The sequence below is a fragment of the Aquila chrysaetos genome, chromosome 16, assembly GCF_900496995.4.
Source record: "Aquila chrysaetos chrysaetos chromosome 16, bAquChr1.4, whole genome shotgun sequence".
NCBI lineage: Eukaryota > Metazoa > Chordata > Aves > Accipitriformes > Accipitridae > Aquila > Aquila chrysaetos.
In genome coordinates, this window is record NC_044019.1 from 11,652,959 (window position 1) to 11,674,069 (window position 21,111).

Consider the following 21,111-nt stretch of genomic DNA (forward strand, 5'->3'; position numbering starts at 1 on the left):
CAGTTCCTGCTGTGGGTGACAGAAATGCTGGGTCTGTAATTTTCCAAAACTGTGCATTTGAAACCAGTGTGGAGGGTGTTCTGTATGCCTGTAACTGCAATCATCTTCATAAAATACCTCCCATAAAAAGAAAGCAGCTAGCAGTTTGAATTTTGGGGGCAAGATGCACTGCTGTATCTGGCTTCTTCTGGGCACAGTGAGAGAGGGAGCTGTGAAGGAGAATTTTAGGATTGATTCTGTGCCAGGCTTGGCTTTGCCATATGGGATAGTTAGCCAGATCTGTCTCTAGTATGAGAAGGAGAATGAATTATATAGCAAACCCTCTTACCAGAATGTCTGTTAGCCAAGGCTTGGAAAACAAGGATTGGGACTTGAAAATGTGGACACCCCATTGCCCATAGCTACTGCATATCAACTGTCTTCTGAGTGGTTCAATGTCTTGCTCAAAAAATGTAATGCGGATAAACGATGATCTCCAAATTACCGAAGTGTACTCAGTAGACAGTCTGGTAACTACTCATCTCTTCTTGGAGAGAAGATAACCCACATATTCCAAATGTGATTGTCACATCAAGATTTTTCTCTTTTTTTTACTTATTTTAATGGAAAAAAGGTCAATAGTACCATATTTCTTGTAATTGTTTCTATTTTGATAAAAATTGCAGAAAATACCATTTTAATTCCCTAAAGTTTATGATTTCATTTTGTTGTCCACTTTTTTGTGCTTTTGTACTACTTACTTAGCTGGCAAGACAATATCAATGTCCGTCTCTTACTACATTCTCTGCTGCATTTCTGTGAGGCAGGAAAATGCTTTCTCCTTTTGCTGGCTGGGAGCTGACACATGGAAGTCACACAGGAGCTGATGATGGACCAGGAGCTCAGGTCCCACTTCTGCAACTTCAAGGCTAATGCCATTGTCATTAAGCCAATTTTACTTTCCTCAGAACAACTTTTAGTCCTTCTATTGTTCCATCTTTTTGGAAACATTGAAAACAGGAATAATTAAGCCCCCAAATTTATAATAATCTTCTCCTTTTTCCATTTCAAATTTAGAAATTTCCTCTGAGATTATGCTGCTTGAGGTACAGAAAAGACAGTATGCTGGATTAATTATTTTCAGTGTCCACTCAAATTTGAAGAGTTGGATTAATACTGGTAATAAAACTAGCTTGCTGTAAACCAAAGCATGGAGAGAGAGGGATCATTTTGCACATACAGTTCAGCCTGGTTTGCTGTGCTGTTGGGAGGAGGGGACAGAGAAGTACACTCAAAATATGGAATAATATTTAATTCTTGTTTGCAAGTTCTTTGGTGATGTCTCTCAAACAAACTGCCACTGGTTTGAATGCACTGTTCACCCTTGCATTGTTGCTTTACAGAAACCACTTTCAGATCACGTGCCTTGCCGTGCAACCCTGAAACTCACTTCAAAGGAGTTAGGCAGTAGGAGAGGAGTACAGGTTTCTGTAAACCAGCTAACAGAGCCAAAGAACAAAAGTGATTTATCAGTAAGAATAATAATAATTTGTTGTTTATACTTGTCATTTCAGATTCTGAATAAATAATCTCACTGCATAATTTCTTCATTCTGTATTAGAATAGTATATGCTGGGCAAACAAGTCAGGAGACAGTAGAGCACAAAATCACAATGGAGGTGGAAAAAGTCCACGGAGGTTTCAAGTAATCCTCTTGCCAATAGAAGTCTATTGCTTAGTCCATATTATATCTGGTTTATTTTTAAATGGTTCAGTTGATGGTGTTCCTGCCACTTCCCTGGAGAAACTATTTCATTCCCACTATTAGGCAACGTTTCCAGAGATTTATACTAAGTTTTCCTCTGCTTGGCTGCCTTTCATTACCCCTACTTACAGCAACAAGGCGGTCTATCCATGGCAAGTCCTGTCCTTCCAGAAGATTTCACTCTTCTCTCTATGACTGCCAGGAGTGCTATGTGAGGTCTGGGGTTTCCTCTCTTGCTCCTAGGTCCCTGTTGTGCTGCATTTATTCACTCAGTGTCCCATTTTTCATGTTTGAGTTGCAAGGGAGGGCAGCTACTCCAGCAAATCACTGCTGTTCAGCAGCAAAAGCTGAAGCCCTTATGTAGGTTGTGCACATGTAGTTCTTTTCATCTTTTTCCATAATTTAAACTCTTCACCTTTCTTTTCTTTTAGTTCCCTCTAGTTTGTTGACATCTGTCTGGTTCTCAAGTGTCCAAGACAGAACAGTATGTGAGTGCAGCTTTGCCACAGCTGTTTTATAAAGGAACTGTCACCTTGGTTAAGGGATCTGAGGCTTCCTAGGATGCAGTCTTACTCCACTGTAGCTTTAAGAGCTGCTGTGAAAGCTTATACCTGATTATTCTCTTGTTCCCCTCCTGGTCTTTTGAGTCGTTTTTGGCTTCTGGATTATCTCTCACTATTATATTGAACACTGAATCCAACAGTGGCATGTCTGAAGTTTGTAGAGCTCCTGTTAAAAATATTGATCACTCTCCTGATTTTAAAATTCTGATTCTCTGCCACTGTTCTTTCCAGAAGTGTTCTCCTTGACCGCGTGTAGACGTATTTGTATGTAACTGTGTGAGTGTGAGGGGGTTGGTATGATAATGTGCTTATAAAATCCTGGCTTTGTTATTTTCTAGGTATTTGGTGCTAGAACATGTGTCAGGTGGGGAGCTCTTCGACTATCTCGTAAAAAAGGGAAGATTGACACCAAAAGAAGCCAGGAAGTTCTTCCGACAAATCATCTCTGCTTTAGACTTCTGCCATAGTCATTCAATATGGTGAGTACAGCCATTTCCAACAGGAGTTACCTGTTATATAAAAGCACAGAATAAAGGGATCTTATTTCTTGATACTATTAGTTACTATTAAGTAACTGATTTTGTAAAGCTCTAAAAGCATTGGGTAAAGTGCTGATGTAATTTTTAATTCTTGGCTGTCTGTGGGCGAGTGCACCAGTCACAGATAGACTTTTCATGGAGAAAATTGTCCATCATTTCTCACTGGAGGAGAAGTCACTCACAGGGAATGCTTTAACCAGGAAAACCAAAACCACCAAGGAAAAGCAATTTAATTTCTTGGGTCACTTGCTAATAACTGAGAATTACATACACTGTATCAAAACATATTCCTGAAGAAACTTGGGACAATTACGAATACAGCAAAGTCATTTTATGGCCTCCTTAAGTTTTTGGAAACCTGCTGGCTTTTGGCAGCCTTCACTGAGTCCCTTCTGGGCATTTGAGTCACTGTTGCCTTTAATTTCCCTTCCAGTAGGGAAGAATTTCCTTGATCTGACTGCTGTTGATACTCACTAACTCCATCATATGATTTAACCATCAAGTGTGGTTTAACCTGTGCTTTCAGGTGGTGTTTTAAATTGGACCAGTTTCTCCTTCATCTTCAGCAAGTTTAAGTAATTTAAATTCTACTGAAATCAAGTTGTTATAATCAGTCTGAGCACAGAGTTTCTGTATAGCTGCTGACCCATAACTGCCTGCTTATTTCTCAGAAATCCAGCTCCTCGCACTTAGATTGGCTGGGGGAGACCATTTACATTATGTCTGCATGGCAGCTTCTCCATAGCCACAGACAGCCATAGATCCCCCCCTCCAGGAGGCCGAGGGCCACTGATAGATACTGCAGTGGTTGGATTTGCATTAGCATTGTGTAGTTACTTCTCAGTAACGGTACAGTGATTTTCTGTACCCCCAGTTTTGTGCTGAGAACGCGCAAACCGGATGTCCACAGCATAAATGGCCACAGCAAAAACAGATGCCTAAATATTTAGCTTGCTCTTCTAGTCCCCTCCCTGTACATCTCTGATGCATTTCAACATGGAATATTAATCTGAAAGAGAGCATATTTCTAATAAATGGAAAGGGAAATAAGAGCCTTTCTTGAGGATATCTTAAGAAGCAGAAGAGGCAGTTCAGAGGTGGTGGATCTGGGTGAGAAGGTCCTGAGGACAAGGCCTACCTGGCCCAGGCAGGGTTACAATAGTCAGAGAAATTCCCATAGGAGCCAAGAACAGGTTGCGTGCCCTAACTAGAGGATCTAAGTTTTCTCTGTTGGCAGAGACCTCTGACAAGTTTTATTCTGTGAATTCCACAATTTTTCCTCCCTGCTAATCAACTGGATTGAGTGATCATGGCCTTCTTATAATTAGCATAATCTGTGATAGGTTGTACAGCTCTCATTCTTTATGTACACTGGGCAGTGTAACCACTGGTGGATTGCATACATACATGTTTCTGTTCCCTACTTGGCTTAACACTTAGACACCCAATCCAAAAAGATTAAAAAATGTTTAAGTACAGCTGAAGAGAAATTAATTACTCTTCCAAATGGATATTCCAGAGAAATATGAATCTCTGTTGGGATAGAAGTTTCCATGAAAGCATGCATATATACACATACATACTAGTCCCTTGGGCTTGTGATGGATATCTCTTGATATGGCAGACTTTAATAAACTGAGTGAGGATTGTGGTGATGCTGTCAGACAGACAAGAACCTCTGCAGGTTTAACGAAATGTGGAATTTCCAAGGCAGAGTGCATGTCTCTCTTGAGGAATCCATTTTCCTCTGTTAAACGTACTGGTTTGTGCACAGTAGTCGTCTTTAGAAGTAAATCCCCTGTCTCCTTGCCAACTCCCGCTTGACTAGCATCTAGTGCCGAGTTAGTTAGCAGTAAATCATAAGCTCTCCCTCTCTCCAGGTCACTCTGAGACTTGTGTGGTCTGTGTTATATTAGGCTCTGTGTTGTATTCTGGACACTTATCATTAAACCCTTTTTGAAAATCAGAGCATGCATATGTATATGTGTGTGCATGTGTGTGAGTGTAAAAGTTAATGTGCTTTCCTAAGCAATGAAGCCTGACCTTGTCCTGTTATGGGGCAGTGAAATGACAAATCATCTCATCAGCCAGGTTATCCAGTTATGACCATGTTGAAAAATGAAGGCTTCTGCTTTGGTTAATGACTAAATGTGGGTGCCTCTAACCTACCGGCAGAATAGGTTGATAGCCTGGTATCCCCAGCCCCGTATCATTGTCCCATCTTCTGCCTGTACCTCCCAAAACACTGTGAAATATCTGTGGCTTACTTTCACAGCAGTACGTAACCACATTCAGCTTTCACTGCTCAAAATGTATTGATGCACCAGGATTCCCGGATCAAAGAATCAGAAAGAATTCCCCAATCCTCCTGTCAGTAAAAGGCTTCTACTGCTACTGTGTGGAGAGATTGCCCGTGTCTGAGAGGTGTTTTCAAACAAGCAGCTCAGACAAGGAAGCAGAGTAGGCTTGGAGCTTGAGTCTGTTTGTGTGTTGTTTTAAAAAAGTAGGAGCTTTCTGTTCCTATTTTATTTAATGGGAACAGTGGGGGAATATTTGATGTACCTCAATCCGAGGTGCAGTCACTTACGGGGTTTTGTGGTACAGGTTGGCCATGGGGGAAAGCTTATAGGTAACCCACTGTAGGGTTCTCTACGGACTTTTCTGTGTACATAGCGCTGTGCTGTGCTAGGGACCCACAGGCAACCGTGGGTGCAGACAGACAGCACCATGCAGAGGCATTATGTGGGATCCTGCAAACAGTGTATCTGTGTTACTCTGCTGCTTTGCCTGAGCTGGCAAGCCGAGCGGTTAGCTCAGTGATGCAGCATTCTTGCTTCTGCTTCCAGCTCTTCCTCTGTGCTAGCTCTGAGGGCTCTGCACCATGCTGCAGTGCCCAGAGCAGACACCAGCAGTAGTGGTGCAAGAAATGGCAGAGGAACCTGGGGTTCCTTGGACATCAGTGTAAGACTATCCTAGCCTAGGAAGTTTTCTTTGGACATAACTGATGTTTTTCTCCTAAGCTGCCATTCACCTAATGGTGGGTGTCTGCTCTCCGAAATTCAGGGCCTTTCAGATGTCTCAGCTGGGTGCCCCAAATCAATAGTCCCTTTTGAATATCCTGCCTCCATACTGTGGCAGAGCTCTCAGCTAATTCAGTGCCGACTATATCTTCTGTCAGAAGCAGCGCAGGAGCACGTATCAGGGTAGGTCACAAATCCTTGCTTTCCTCAGGAAGTGTCTTTTTTATCTCCAGCGAGGGAATGCTGCATCGCCAACAGAGGGTGGGAGCTGGGCGAGGAGAGCTGGCGGGCGCCTCATTGGCTGCGTGTGACATCACCGGCAAGAGCTGGGATTGGCGGCGTGCGTATTTTGTGTGTGTTGGGTTTTTGCTTTGGTCAAGCTCATATTTGGTGTCAGTATCTCACAAGCTGACAAATAAAAATATGATTACAGAAAATGCCCCGTGGCAAACCTTATTATGGCTTCAGAGATAACAGATAATGCCAATTACTGCACAGGGCAGTGGTGACATTGAGAGGAAATCCCCTGCGGTAATGAACAGCAAGATGATTATTTCATTTTATTTTTATTTTGGTTGGGTTTCATTTCGTGTTTTTTTTACTGAGCATGCACAAGAGGGGTTAAGGCGGGTTCTTTATGAATATTGATAAATGACAATTATGAGGGCCCTTTCTCCTTTCATTGCCTGGGGCTGTGCTTGCTTGAGTACGCACAAGGCTCTTGCTGAAGTGTGTCTGTGTATGCATGCGTAGGCATGGGGGGGTGTGACTTAGAGTGCTGAGGCAATGAATAAGAGCTTTGTTTGACTTTGCCTTGTGTTCTTCCCGTCAGTGCAGGAGGGGGAAAGGCTCCTCATAAAATAACGCTTCAAGATTTCACAGCAGTAGTGCCAAAATCTCTGGTATATTCCTGCAGGCAGGAGCTGCAGAGCACTGTCAGTAAAGGAAGCATGCTTTTAGGGAGAAATCTGGGGTGTCTTTGAGAAACAGAGAAAGCCGAAGAATGCCAGGTGCCATGTTCTGTCAGGTAGTGCCACCCTCCTCATGACCCCTGCTCTGCCTTGCTTCATTTATTAGGAGCATGCTGTGGTGTTCTGCAGGGATGGTCTGTCAAACACTTAAGACTGCAGCAGCTGGACACTTTGAAATCATGACTCAAGGCTTCCAAATGTGAAACTGGTCTAGAAATTGTGGAACTTAATAAGGTTGGTTTCTGGTTGTTTTTTTTTTTCTGGTCCTTGAGTCTTTAGGTTTTCAAGTTTTCTTTCAGACCATCAGAAGTGAGAAAGATGCCTTTCTCCCTTGTTGAGAGCTGAGATTCACCAATCATAGCCTGAATCCAAGAGTTTCAGATCTGTGATTGAGACTCACTCTAAAACAGTGAGGAATTTTGCCTTGTGCAGGGAACCAGAGAAAACCCATCAAGTACAGCAGTTGCAATGCCAAAGGCAAAGTTATGACCTCAGCTAAAGTCAGAGAACATGTATTTTTGTAAGTTTACTTCTTTTTGTAAGCCACTGGAAACTCAAAAATGGCATAGTCTTATCGTAAGCATAACCAGGTAACGTCCCCTGGCAAGTACAGCAGTGGTGATCAGGCCTGACAGTCTGTTCTGGCTTTGAAATACATGGAATATATGTTTTGAGGTGAGGCTGGTAGGGAGAAGTAATATGTTTTAATAGATCAATGGAAATAATTGTTAAAAAGCAAGTAAGGGTTTATGCATACAAACCCTTCTGATGGTCTCCTAATATGTTTATAGATGTTGTCCTTTTTCCTAGCTATAACTAAATTTACTTGTTCTGCAGAATTCTGTGAAAACTTACTAAATTTGAGCATAGCAACCATGGCTCTAAACAAAGATTCTTCTGTAGGTAGATAAAAGTTACATGTTCGGATCTGATTTGCAGAAGCAAGAGAAAATAAGATGAAAGGTTTTTTCTGCTCATGGAAATGAAAAATATTGCTTCTCATACTATTAATTATTACTGATAAATTATTTCCATCACATCAGGCACTTTTAAGAGGCATACTGCAGAACAATTATTCTGTGGTCTGGCCCTTCTGGGAGTTTGGGGTCAGTAAGAAAAGCATTTGCAAAGTAGCCAACAATTTGATTTGTACAAATGACCTGCAACTACTCCAATTAGGAGGTTTCTTGGGTTAGAAATCTGTGACCTACAATGAGTTGTCATAGAAACTGATATGAACGTTTCAGCTCAAAAATCACTTTAAAATAATGGGTTAGTTCATCATCTTGTGCCAGGCGAATCCAAGATCTGGAGTCTGTCCCTAAACCAAAAACCTTCCACCAACCCTGGGTGAGAGGGAGAGAGTGTTTTACTTCTCTTTTTTTCTGTATGCTACAATTGCCTGCAGTACAGATACGGGGCTATTCCCAGAGCAGGAGGATGGACTAGGAAAGCAATGGAGGGAGCTAGAGGAGCTGTCTGAATAGCATCTGTGGCAGCAGCCAGAAAGCAAGCATGGCCAGCGTGTAAGTGGGAAGCTGGAACATGTTAACGCATATGTATGCCTTCATTTTCTGTGCAAAACCTCCAAGAACTGTGCCTTTTCCATGGGACAATTTTTTCAGACTTCTCTCTGTATCCATCTTGTGCTGCAAGGGAATTGTAAAGCCTTTGTTGTAATCTGTAAAAGAGGGACATTGCAGAGAGTCTGACAGTGTATGCTCCCCCGTCATGGCTTGTTTAATGGCTCCCTTTCACTAACACACTCTCCCTTCAAAAGCCTGCTGTATGCAGGCTCCTGGTGCTAACTTCTTGCTCTGTTGTCTTAGTTGAGGAGCTCTGGGAGTCTGTGACCACCCTAGATCAGGATTACACTGACTTCTTCTGCAGTGCTGCATTTCTCTTTCATATTCTTTCTCAGCATATGCAGGGCTCAATAGGAGAGTTTGCCGTGTTTGTCAATAAAGAAGCTGCTTTCTTTTCTGATTTCCCAGCCATGTGATAAAGCCCCTACAGCTTTAGAGCCTTTAGAACAACAAAAGGGTAATGAGTCCTCTGTTCACCTGCAGAGAGAGGAGTTGATGCGGTCATATAAGACATGGAGAGCCGGAGAGATCAGCTGGAATGGGACCAAATTAAATGCATTTACTCTGCAATGTTCCATTAATGCCAAGTAATTACCACATACAGTGGGATTTTTGTTTTGTTTTGTTTTGTTTCATTTTGGCACAAGAGAATTCTTTCCAAATATGAATGCATGAGGCTGTCCGGGCTGCTGGGCTCTTAGGTAAATTATAACAAGCCTTCCCTATTCCCATATGTTCCTCTGCCTTCCTTCTGGCATTTGAAAAGCTGGCAATGGGAAGATGGGAAATGCAAATGCAGAGAGGAAGTCTCAATCCCAGTGGCAGTGGTGCTGGTTCTGCCACTCTGGTGCAGACTCCTGGCCTGACTTCTATCCCCCGGATGCTGCCTTGGCAAATTCAAAGTGGTCCAAGGATGGATAGCAGAGAAATGTTTCAGCTAGAAGAAAATTTTCATTGTGGCATAAAATTCTCTTGTGGTTGAATGTGCAAGCACTGCCTGATCCCACTGGCACCCTGGTGTCTGAGAAGAGTGCTGCCACAATACAAAAAAATACTCAGGCTGCCATGAAATTCCTATGCTAACCATCTATACTGGGCACTAGGGACTATGTTGAAAGAGGGATGGAGAAGGGTCAGAGAGATGCAAAACTGCGGTATGACAGTTCTTGTATTTTAGGGCCCAGACAGCAAAGAATGTAACTATTCTCACCAGAGTCCACACTCTCCTTTCTGCTCAGTGGGCTATAGTGAAGAGCTGATCATTTTTCTTGGTTTTATTTTGGTGAGTGTCTGGAGAGAGAAAAAAAAAAAAAAACTTTAAGGTCTGTTGCCACTCCAGATTTCCTTTCACACATACTATCCCAGTCCTGTGAATCCCCAGGTCCCAACTTAAGGCTTTCAAAATGCTCTCTGGGAGGTGGGTCAGGACCTCTGCCTGAAGACCACCATCAGCCCATGTAGGCTGATCATTCATGGAAAAGCATTGCACAGCACAGTGAGGTGAAGCTTACTCCACGTTTGGAATGTGGATGGTGGCACCCCCTTTTTCCTCTCTCTCTTGCAGTGGCTCTCCAAAAAAACCCTGAATATGTTTGCCACTTCATCGGAATCTCATTTTTCCACTTGATCCTCCCTAACAACCCAGGCCTAAAACTGTCTGTGTTGTGGATCCCAGCTGATGGGAAGACAGGATGAAATGGGGAGAAAGAGACTCCTTTCCACCAATGAATACTGTACTCATTTTCAAATGTGTTGTCCCTTCCCTTTCACCACCTCTCAGTGGTGTGGGAGTGGAGCTGGTTCAAGGTTCACATACATTCTGCTCCAGCCAGGGCCTGTGGCAGGTCTGCTAAGGCTGGTAGCTTTGAGGCATGGAAGGGGAGCATTTTTGCATTTCCTTTAGCTGCACCATTTTCCTGAAATAATATAAGATGTTTTATAGTGAGCATGTATCCAGGCTGGAGAAACACTTGTGGATGTCCTGTGCTTAGGTCATGCTCTGCCTTGATCATTCCTTCAAGTTCTCTTTCTTCTCTCTAAAAAAAATACATGATTTTAGGATAAGCAAGGAATTTCAATTTTTAGGTACAAAAGGCATACGTCAGCAGTATGCCTGCTATAAACTGAACATGTATGAATGGTATCAGCCAGCACACAAACAGTGGAACAGGCATGGGCAGCAGCACCCTCAGCTTCTACACCATGTACCTGCTCAGCAGTCAGACAGGAGCAGTTGCTAAGACTGAAAAACAACCATAGCCACTGAAAAACCATGCACAGTAGGAGAACACGCACACAACTTGAGCTGTGGGGATGTTTCTTGTTTTACAGCATCAAACAAGCACCGCTTACTTTACAGGGAGCTGTTACTTGCCACTGAGCCCTAGTCCTCAGACAGGAGAACTTCAATGCATCTCCCCAGTCAGATGAGGTCTTCCCAGCACCCTGCTAATGAAACCAGTTGTAAGATGAGAACTGTCCAGGATGTTGCTGGAGGAAAGATTAAATCACACACTACTGTCTCGTTAGTGTCCAGCTTTCCCAGCTTCCCTGAGGACTGTGGGCTCTTTACTCCATTTCACTTCTGGGGCTGGAGCATGTTCAGATTTGGCAGATGTTGATGATCTTGCCTTTGTCCAGGACTGCTGTCCTTGATGATCGCATTCAGGGTTTCTTTTCCTGGCCGTTAACTGGTCATTCACTGCCTCTGGAACGTTTCCTTGTCACTTATCTCCTGCTTTTTTGTCAACTAGGTATGACTATCTTGATAGTTATTTTATGGCTAATAAGTCTTCTGTCTCCAGTTACCTCGAAACTTTGATTTATATGAGAAAGATTTGATAAAGCACCTTTTCCTTTGTCAGATGAAAATATGCACAAATCTGAATCATGCTGCTCCATTATCTACCGGATTGTTTGCCCATGGTTAACAAGGCCACTTTAACACACAGCGTTCATCATGTTTATACAAGATTGGAGACCAAATTTTATGCTCTTTAAAAAGTGAGGGGCAAGGAATCATAGGACTCAGTGATAAGGTAAATGACCAGTACCTGCTTTGTGCGCTATTTTGCTGGAAGTCTCCTTTGGAAGTATCTGTTACACTCCCCAGGTGTCCTGTTACAGTGTGCTCCGGTTTTGCATAGAATTGACCTGCCTTATTTACAAGTTGTCTCTAATTGATCATTTCAGACTTCAGATCAGAGATCATTTCCAGGACATTGTCATGCCTCTCATGTTTCTTTGAGAGGGTAGAGACTGTCCTCCTTTACAGTGGTATAGAGGTAGAATTACAGTTGCATGCATGAGGATAGCTAGAGGAATGTCTTAAAAAGTGAAGAGGAAATGGCATCAAGATAAGGCTGCCTTCCATTATGGGTGTCACAGGACTAGACTATCCCAACGCTGGTTCTTTTGCTGAGTTCAGTTTCTGGTCAGGGTAAGCTGTTTTAGTGAACCACTGTTGCAAATGACTGTTGTTCGCCAGACACTCGCATGTGTTGTCGGCTGGCCATTTCCCACAGGTTTGTGTTCTGACCGGCCACCAAAGCTGGCCATTCTGCCTGCAAGGTTTGAGTGCTTGTATTTGGACCTTTTATTAGCAAGACATCAAAGACTCATTTTGCCTACTTACAAGCAAAAACAAGAAAAGAGCTGCTTCTTTCGTCTGCCTAAAGTGCTTCTCTCATCTCTGTGACTGTTCAAGAGTTGCAAATAAAAAGGAAAAAAAGGGAAGCCATGACAAATTTTGTGCAAGGTTTTTGTCTTTGGATATAAAATCAGGTAAATGTGATAGTTGTACAAAAGCACTTGAGTACTAAGAAGCAGACATGGGTGCACATTGGTGTTGGCTGTGGGTAATGGAGATTAATAAATTAGTCAATATATGATACCTTTGATTTAAAGCAGGAGTTGCCATCCTGAAGATCATGGCTGCCTGGCTCTTCCCATGTTGCCAAATAATAGGAGAATTTAGCTTTGATGGAAGGGAGGGAATCTTCTCTCTTCCTTCCCACTGCTGGCATCCTCAGTTACAAGCAGTGCTGAGTTGAAGGTATTTCTCCATCAGAGCTAATTACCCCAAATTATTTCAAAGCAATATGTCTATGTAAACAACTCCTAATGGGGGCTTTTTGCAGTAGCTTTTACACCAAGGATTTTTTTTTCTCTAGATATCACTCATTTTGTTTTCTGTTGTTGACAGAATATATTGATGGTGTTGCCTCCTACCTTAAGGAGCTGGCATGTGATGGAGTATATCAGCCCTAAAGCCAAGCTGAAATTCTCCTCCTACCTATTTCTCTCAGTCTCTCCCTCAGATTGTGCTGGTATCACTGGAAGTTGAAGATGTTCATTTCCTGTCAGGGCACTGCGGGTTCAAGCCTTGCATTCATCAGGAGTGGGCATTTGGAATACGGTCTAGAGTATTGCAGAGATTGGATCTTGGATATGTGTGTTCTCCTGCCTGGGACAGGAAAAAAAAATGAAATCAATTAAAATATAATAGGTTCGATGCTATGCTGGCTAAAGAACAAGTTTTGGAGTGGGAAAGCTGTCGTGGATAATTTAACTCACATTTTGATCCTCTCTTTACAGCCACAGGGACTTAAAACCAGAAAACCTACTGCTGGATGAAAAGAACAACATTCGGATAGCAGACTTTGGGATGGCATCGCTGCAGGTTGGGGACAGCTTGTTAGAAACCAGTTGTGGGTGAGTGTCTCAGAACATGTTGCAAAAATCAGTGATAGATTCCAGACGTAAAAGTTGTCTATAGTAAGGGTTTCAATAAAGACCTGCAGACTTACACTGTGCATTGTTATTTCTCAGCAAGGTAATAAATTGATATGATGCACATAGTGTATAAGATAGCTAAAAGAAGGGTTTTTAAGTGCTTTACAGTGAAAAGCAGGTCTCTGCAGGTGTCACATAGGAATTTAAAAATCAAGGCTTTCAGATTTGGATTCATCTGCATACGCTGGTGTGTTTGCTTTCACTGGCCATATAATTTTTGAGAATTGAAAGCAGTAGTGTTGGCTGGTTTAGGAAGAGGCTTTAAAAATATCAGGGGGTGAAAAAAAATGAATCTAGGGGTTTTGAAATGGAATTTGCATGTCCTGATTAGGCTGCCTTCTTGCAGCTCTTCCTGTTCATGCTCTACACTGCTTCGTTACGGCTCACATGCAGGATTGACAGGGAGGCAGCAGGGTCCTTTGCAATTACTAGCAGCGCATGAATGCAGATACAAAGGAGACTGTTTGGAGGAATATTGCAGGGGGAATCTAAAAACATTTCCATGGCAATTCAATTGCCAGCAAGAGCTTTCTAAGAATTTCCAAGGGAGCCAGCAATAAGCCCAACAGCTGAGCAAAGCCCAGGTGCCTGGCAGGGGACAGGACGTGCTCTCTGGGGGCAATGCCCTCTCATCACCATTGCCTCTAGGGACACCACTGCACCATGCACCGCCCCCCCCCCCCCCGACCCCAGCTATGGCTTGGCACTCTGTTGACTGGGGGGGGGCTGCCACAGTGAGCTGTGGCAAGGGCAGCAGCTGCATCAAGCTGCTTCAGGCTGGGCCCAGTATGCTAGCTTTTACCTGTGTCTGAATTTTTATAACAGCAAACTCAGAAACTGGAGTTGCAGGCAGTACCAGCGGATTTCCACCTCCTCCCATACAGACCTACTCTTCCTGGCCTTTGGTAGTGTGAATCTGATAACTCCAGCCCAGCCCTGTCCTCAGCTGATTACAGTCCATGTTTTTTTAGTCTGTGCTCTGAGCCAAGGTAGTTCAGGGTAGACGTGGAGCCATCGTGGTTCCCTGTACAGCCCAGCCACTGCCTCTCAGTCCTGAGCTGAACGGCTCTGCTTTCCAAGTCATGAATAATGGATAGCAAAATTATTTGAAGTTCATGATGTGATCGAATGCTGGCTGATGAGTACACTGAGACCCACATGTTCCTTCCTGTCCATGTCAAGTCAAGATTTGACCTCTTAGCAGCACAGATGAAAAGCAAGGAGCTATGAGTTTGCACATCTGTTGCTTTCAGCTGCTTTCAAACCTCCCCTCTCGATGAGGAAATAAAGTCCTCCCTCCAGTTACCCACAAAGCCTCTATACTCTTTAGATAAAATTTTCCCCCTTCCTTCCATGAAAAAAACCAAGAGGAAGTATAAAAGCCAACCCAGTCTCACATTGCCCTGTAGGATTTTTCAAACTCCTCAGGAACCTCTCGGTAGGGTTCCAGTCCTTGTTAGCATCAGGCTCTGTCATCCAGGTCTAGAGTCTCAAAGGGAGACTTCCTTTCCATAAGCTGTGCTGGAATTCAAACCTCCATGCTTCAAGCAGAGCCAGCCCCCACATTGCAGCCTTAAAACGTGCTAATAAAAAAATCAATGGAACGGAAGAGATGTGCCTGTAATAAACAGAACACAGCAGCAATGCTGTGATCTCCTGCCTTGCAGATGCATTTTAAGTGTGGTGCCAATCACTAGGCCTCCGTGTGAGCTATTACACCACTTCATTAATTCTCCTGGCATGGAGCCCAGCATGGTTGATACTGGTGTCTTGTGATCTCTCTGGTTTGGGGGGTGAAGGGAGGAAGGAAGGAAGGAATATAATAACAATATGCCACACTGTTCACAAAGAAAGGCAATCCAGTTATGACTCCCTTTCCCTTGGAGCACACAGAGTAACCTCAGAGCTTTTCAAGGCAACAGTTTTACCTACCCTTGTAGCTGGTACTTTCAGCCAGCATGAAAAGGAACAAAACAGAGTGAATCATGGCTGAGATACTGAGCTTTAATAAGATGCTCCTCCATGCAGCCAGAAGTTAATTTCCAGAATGGTTTTATCTGTGCTGTGAACACTGATAATGAGATGAAACTGTAACATTTCCATTGACAGTCACGCAAGGAGTCTCCAGGTATTTCTGTCAGTCAGAGTGGGAGGATCAGATGGGGTTGAGCTGTGTGATGCAGCTAACTTTGTCAGTACAGCAGAGCGGTTAGCGTGCAGTCAAAAATTCTTTGCTGTCACAAGTGACTTGCTAAGTTTAGTCCAAAGTTTGGGTAGGCTTTAGGTCACCACAGAGCCTTGACTGGCCTCCTGAAGATAATCACGTAGGCTAAAGTATGCTGTATTGCCTACCTCAGAGTCAGTGTTTTCTGAGAGCTACTCCTTAGATCTGCACAGTTTTCTGTAGCACTGATGGCTACCTGGAGAAAACAATAAAAGTTCAATCCGGTTGTGTCTGTGTAGGAGAGGGAGGTAAGGATGGACTTGCTGTTTCATTGACATAATTTGTCACTGACAGACTGCCCATTGGGTCTTGATCGTAATGAATCTCCATTACTGGAAATATCTATTGCGCAAATCTTGCATATACAAAGCACAGAAGAATAAGCCATAATTTTAAACATGTGTCTTTAGACCCTTGAAGGGAAGAGGAGCTGTGTGTAGGGTTTGCAGAAATAACTCAACTTACTGCAGAAGTTGCACAGCAAGGCAGCCTCATGGAGAGAGATGCTCCTTGAAATGCCAAAGTAACGCAGTGAGTCTCTGCATTCCTCCAGGAACGGGGGACGTCTGTGAGCAAACAGCAAAGGAAGGAAGCGGAAGGTGCGGTAGGATGCTGCTTCTATTATTTTAGATCTCTTCAGCTCTTACTCCTCTTTACCCATCCAGGCAATGGCATGCAGAGACACTCCCCTGTCTCTTTTCACAGCGATTCCTCCCAGCACACTGCCTTGCAGTGTTTCAGAATGGTAGATACTGTCCAATCCATCCTGAATTGTCACTAGGCAAGAAGAGTGAGTGCCTTATAGTTAAACCTCAGGACTGAGACCCGGGTGATCTGAGCTTGGCTTCTGCCTCTACTGAAGGCATTCAGGGTGGTCTTGGACAAGACGCTTTACCTTTCTCTGCTTCAGTTCTCCATCTTAGCAAGTCATTGCAGTGCGCAAGTTGCTCTGAACATAAATTGCAGTAATTTCTATAGGAGTCTTGGAAAAGTAGGAAGTGTTGGAGCATTCCCTGGACCTTGTTCCCTTTTCTTGAACTAAGAGGGCTTATGGCTAAAATGAAGGATTGAAAGAAGATACTGTTGAGTTACAATTCTTGGGAGTTTGTAAAGATCTTTCCTAATTCCCCATTGCTCCTCACAGAAACCTGGCAAAGTAAATTTTTGCCATCTCTTCACTTCTCTCCGTTTCACTCATCACAGCTTCAAATCACTGAGTCCTAGTGGGTGGAGATTCCTGCAAGCTGCCAGATGACTGAGAACCCACAGCAGTGCTAATCTCTGTGCTGCCTGCCTCCAAATCTCTCTATCCCAACCAAGAGCTAGGACAGAGCTGACGTGTAAATGTAGCTCGCTCCAGCACCAGACCTGATCTCTGCAGAGGCAGTCGGTATGGAGACTGACACCACTGCTGACAGCCCCACAATTAACTGACTGTATGCAACAGTTCCCCCATATTGGTGTCTCCACAGGGAACCCCTAGCCTGATCCAGAAAGCTGTGTGCATGTGGGAAGAGCGATGCAGATCATGACTTTTTTGAGAGTGAGAAGAAAACCTTGTGCCTGTCAGTGGCATAATGGAGGAAAACAGCAACTTCCAACCCCAGCACAGTCCATTCCTCTGCTCTCAGCTCTCCCTAGCAATTCCTAGCAACACTTTGCAGACCCACAGATTGCCTGGATCTATCAAAAAAAAAAAAAAAAAAAAAGCACATAATCTCATTAAGGACTGATTACTGGCTCTTTTTGAGCTCAGGGTATTTATAACAACCAATGCACTGTGTGTTTGTTAGAAATGCTAGCAGAGATCATCTAGTTCCTGATTCCCTTACATCTGTATTTGGTGTATCAGCACACCCGTGACAAGCAGATAATTCAGGAGAGCGATATTCATTTGCAACACACCTCAGTGTCCAAGCACTGTTTCTGATTTTAATGACAAGACATGATGCTGCACATACTCTTTCCCCTTTATAATAAATGTGTGCATGTTGTCTAAAACATATGCAAGTGTCCTACATCCAGTTATTGTTAGGCTTGCAAATTTAGGCTCTTAAAATTGGAAATGCCAGAATTAGTACTTTTTACTCTATCTCATCAAGAGCTTCCATTCCCAGCACTCTGTTCCCATCTCCTTCCCCGATTTGCACTCTAGTCTTGCTGACTTCTCCCAGTCATTTCTGCTCTGTATTTGCCCCAAATCCCAGATCCTTTTCTCTTTTCCACTAGGTTCCAGCTCTAGTTTACCCTACCTGGTTGTCCCAGTCAGTTGCTGTCAGTCCTGGATCTATTTCCCATTGGTTTTGCACTCACTTTGTATTAAAGTTTGGTACCTTGTGATAACCCCAGCCACAGCAGCTCATAGTATCAGTTTCAGGTAGAAAAATTGTTCTGTGAAGTGTTACCAATGCAAATAGAATTTTGATCCTGATGCTCTAGAGTGTTTCTGCTAGTAAATGCAAACTGCAGTTTTCTAGTGGCAGTTTGAGTAAATTTTTCTAGAGAATGCAAACAAATAGTCAAGTTTTCCCTTTGCAGTTGAGAATACTAGAAATTTTCCTTTTTTATGGGAAAAAATATTTAATTTAGATTAGACTTAGATGGTGGAAAAGTTTTGGCCCATACACAACACGCAGGCACACACAAGCATGAAACCAGTCTGAGGCAGATGACAAGCACGGAAAATTGTTGTTAAGTTGTTAAATTGATGGTAAGTCATGGGCAACTTAAAATGAGGATTATAAAGGGAAATACCAGACAACTTTATTAATAACCATTAATACCAGCCTCACCTATAATACATCCCAAGGTATGTTAAAAGAGCTTTAAGTCTGCAAAATCAAGCACTGAGAATTTAAGATGTGCTTAAAATGTTAAGATTGCCAATATAGCATTAACTTAGCCCATGCACATTAGGATATGGCCATTAATTACAAGCTTGTACAGTTTTTTTCCAACAAATCTTTGCCTCATTTGGTGTTTGGGTGGTGTGGTTTTTTGAACAAACAGCCATTTAATGTTTGATTTTTCCTCATGATTCATTTTATGGATCCATTCATAATTTCTGATCACTGCATTCAAGCCTTGCTATGAATACTAGGTATGATTTTCTTCGTAGTATCTTAGGTTTACAAATATTAATTACACTGTTTTCATATTATGTTTGCCACATTGATCTGGTTATCTCCATTTATATGAGGACACGTGATTCTGCAAAGTGAAACTCAAAATTATCAACCAGTTTTGAGTGTGCAGTTGGATGCTCTGGGGCCTCATATCTCAGAACACTCAGTGCTTGATAACAGTCCTTTACTTGGAGAGCAGAGAGCCTACCGACTGCAGCTGCTGCTCCACGTGCTTATAAATACTGTAAATCAAACTTCGGATGTGTTGCACTGTGATTTTGGAAACTGGGGAACCTGCAACTCATAATTACCTGTGAACATCTCAGTTTAAGGCACCTGTTCATTTTCTTTCACAGAAGGATTCTGTGGCAGGGGTGGAGAGAGAGTTTGAGTCTCCAGTATGTCAATCAGCTGCCTCTATCACAAGCTTGTCCTCCATGACACTAAAGTTCCCTCACATTGCTACAGACTTTCCAACTTCAGCCACAAGTAAGACAGAGGCATTGGGGACAGCAACAGATTCACTGCCCCACCCCGACTTACCTGCAGAGTACAGTATAACCTCTTCAAGCTTTATTTTAGCAATTCTTAACTTTTGAAAGCTTAACTTTGCAACCTTTATGCCCTTTTAATACAGGGGTCTGTTTCATTTTTTAAATTAGGATCTCTTAAAGGTTCCAAGTCTTAATAATGTGAACTGATATATTAATGAACTGATTTACAGATTCCCCAAAAATGTTATTGTGCTTAAGGAGTAAACAGCTGTAAGATGGCTGAGGGCTAGATGCTGAGTTTTCTCATATAAAGCTAAAGGACTGTCCTAGTTTCAGCTGGGATAGAGTTAACTGTCTTCCTAGTAGCTGGTACGGTGCTATGTTTTGAGCTCAGTATGAGAAGAATGTTGATAACACTGATGTTTTCAGTTGTTGCTAAGTAGTGTTTAGACTAATGTCAAGGATTTTTCAGCTTCTCATGCCCAGCCAGTGAGAAAGCTGGAGGGGCACAAGAAGTTGGCACAGGACACAGCCAGGGCACCTGACCCAAACTGGCCAACGGGGTATTCCATACCATGGGACGTCCCATCTAGTACAGGAACTGGGAAGTGGGGGCGGGGGATCGCGGCTGGGGGACTAGCTGGGTGCCGGTCGGCGGGTGGTGAGCAATTGCACTGCGCATCATTTGTACATTCCAATCCTTTCATTATTGCTGTTGTCATTTTATTAGTGTCATCATTATCATTATTCGTTTCTTCTTTTCTGTTCTATTAAACTGTTCTTATCTCAACCCGCGGGTTTTGGTTTTTTTTTTCCCGATTTTCTCCCCCATCCCACTGGGTGGGGGGGGAGTGAGTGAGCGGCTGCGTGGTGCTTAGTTGCTGGCTGGGGTTAAACCACGACAAGGACTGAGTTGAAGCTTTAATGGCAAAACAGCATTCAGCCTTAACTACAGCTACAGCCTTAATTGCAGCCTTACCTACAGCTACTGCCTTCACTGCAGCCTTAACTACCCGCTGCTACTGGAACCATTTCTTCAGTCTCTCCCTGTCTTATTTTTCTGTGTGATCTGTGGCTGTCACTTTCTCCACTCAGAATACTCTAATGTATGTTCTTCTCCTGAAGAATTCCCTTTATCTATTTTGCTACTCCTCTGGCTTTCCCCTTCATCTCAGCCCTTTGCTACCCAGCATGGGGGGAAAGCACAAGGCAGCCGTTGTGCTAGTGGGTAGCTTCTGTCTCTGAAAGCCAGCTTGGAGACTGTGATTAATGGGGTGGGGGAGAAGGGACTCTAGCATCCGAGCAACAGCAAAGACAGCTAGACGTGGGAGGACTTCCGTGCACCTGTACAACCTTCTGTATCAAGGTAACTTCATGCATAAGAAAAACAGAGGGAAGGAGACTTCTTGTTCCTCCCTCTCTGCAGAAACTCTGCCTCCAGCTGTGAGGCCTAAGGAATGGCACTGGAAGCTTTTCTTCTTCCCCAAATAGTACCATCTTAAGGCATGGGACCAAAGGACCCAGGCATGGACACGCATGTTTGATGGGACCTGGGAACTCATCAGGCAGTGTAACACAGGATTTGTCACACTGTGGAGTAGGATTACACAGCTTTCCCTGTGCTTCTTGGATCAACCAACAGCTTCTCTGGAAAAGCAGTTACTGTATATTCCCAGATAAACCATACATGGGCGGTCGATTTGTGTGTGCACAGTGCAGGTCTCTCTTACCTACATAATGAGACCTGTAGGTCACAGGCACATCTCATCTGCACTGATGATGTGGCCCTGGTTGTCTCAGATCTACTAGTAGCTGTGCTGTATCTTGATGTGCCCAAATCAAGAACTACTTTTCTAGTTTCTCAGATGAAGTTCAGGATAGATACATCAAGGATATATACATTTCTTTCTGAATGCCTGACTTAATTGTCCAGGACTGTCCTAGATGTCACCATTGCACTCTGGCTTATCTCCTCCGGTTGAAATCCCATGTAAATGCTTTGCTAAGGTCCCCCAAGATCCATAAGATTACTGTGTCCTAGAGTCATAGCT

The 21,111-nt window shown here is 43.3% G+C and overlaps 1 protein-coding gene across 14 annotated transcripts in view; it reads left to right on the plus strand.

Moving 5' to 3' along the window:
* BRSK2 (BR serine/threonine kinase 2) overlaps positions 1 to 21,111 on the plus strand; it is a 327,520-nt gene that overhangs the window by 228,493 nt on the left and 77,916 nt on the right. For all 14 annotated transcript variants that reach the window (XM_030039921.2, XM_030039925.2, XM_030039923.2 and 11 more), the window contains exons 4-5: positions 2,646 to 2,786; positions 13,020 to 13,136. In XM_030039921.2, coding sequence (XP_029895781.1) covers positions 2,646 to 2,786; positions 13,020 to 13,136 — 258 coding nt within the window. The remainder of the gene's footprint in view (positions 1 to 2,645; positions 2,787 to 13,019; positions 13,137 to 21,111) is intronic.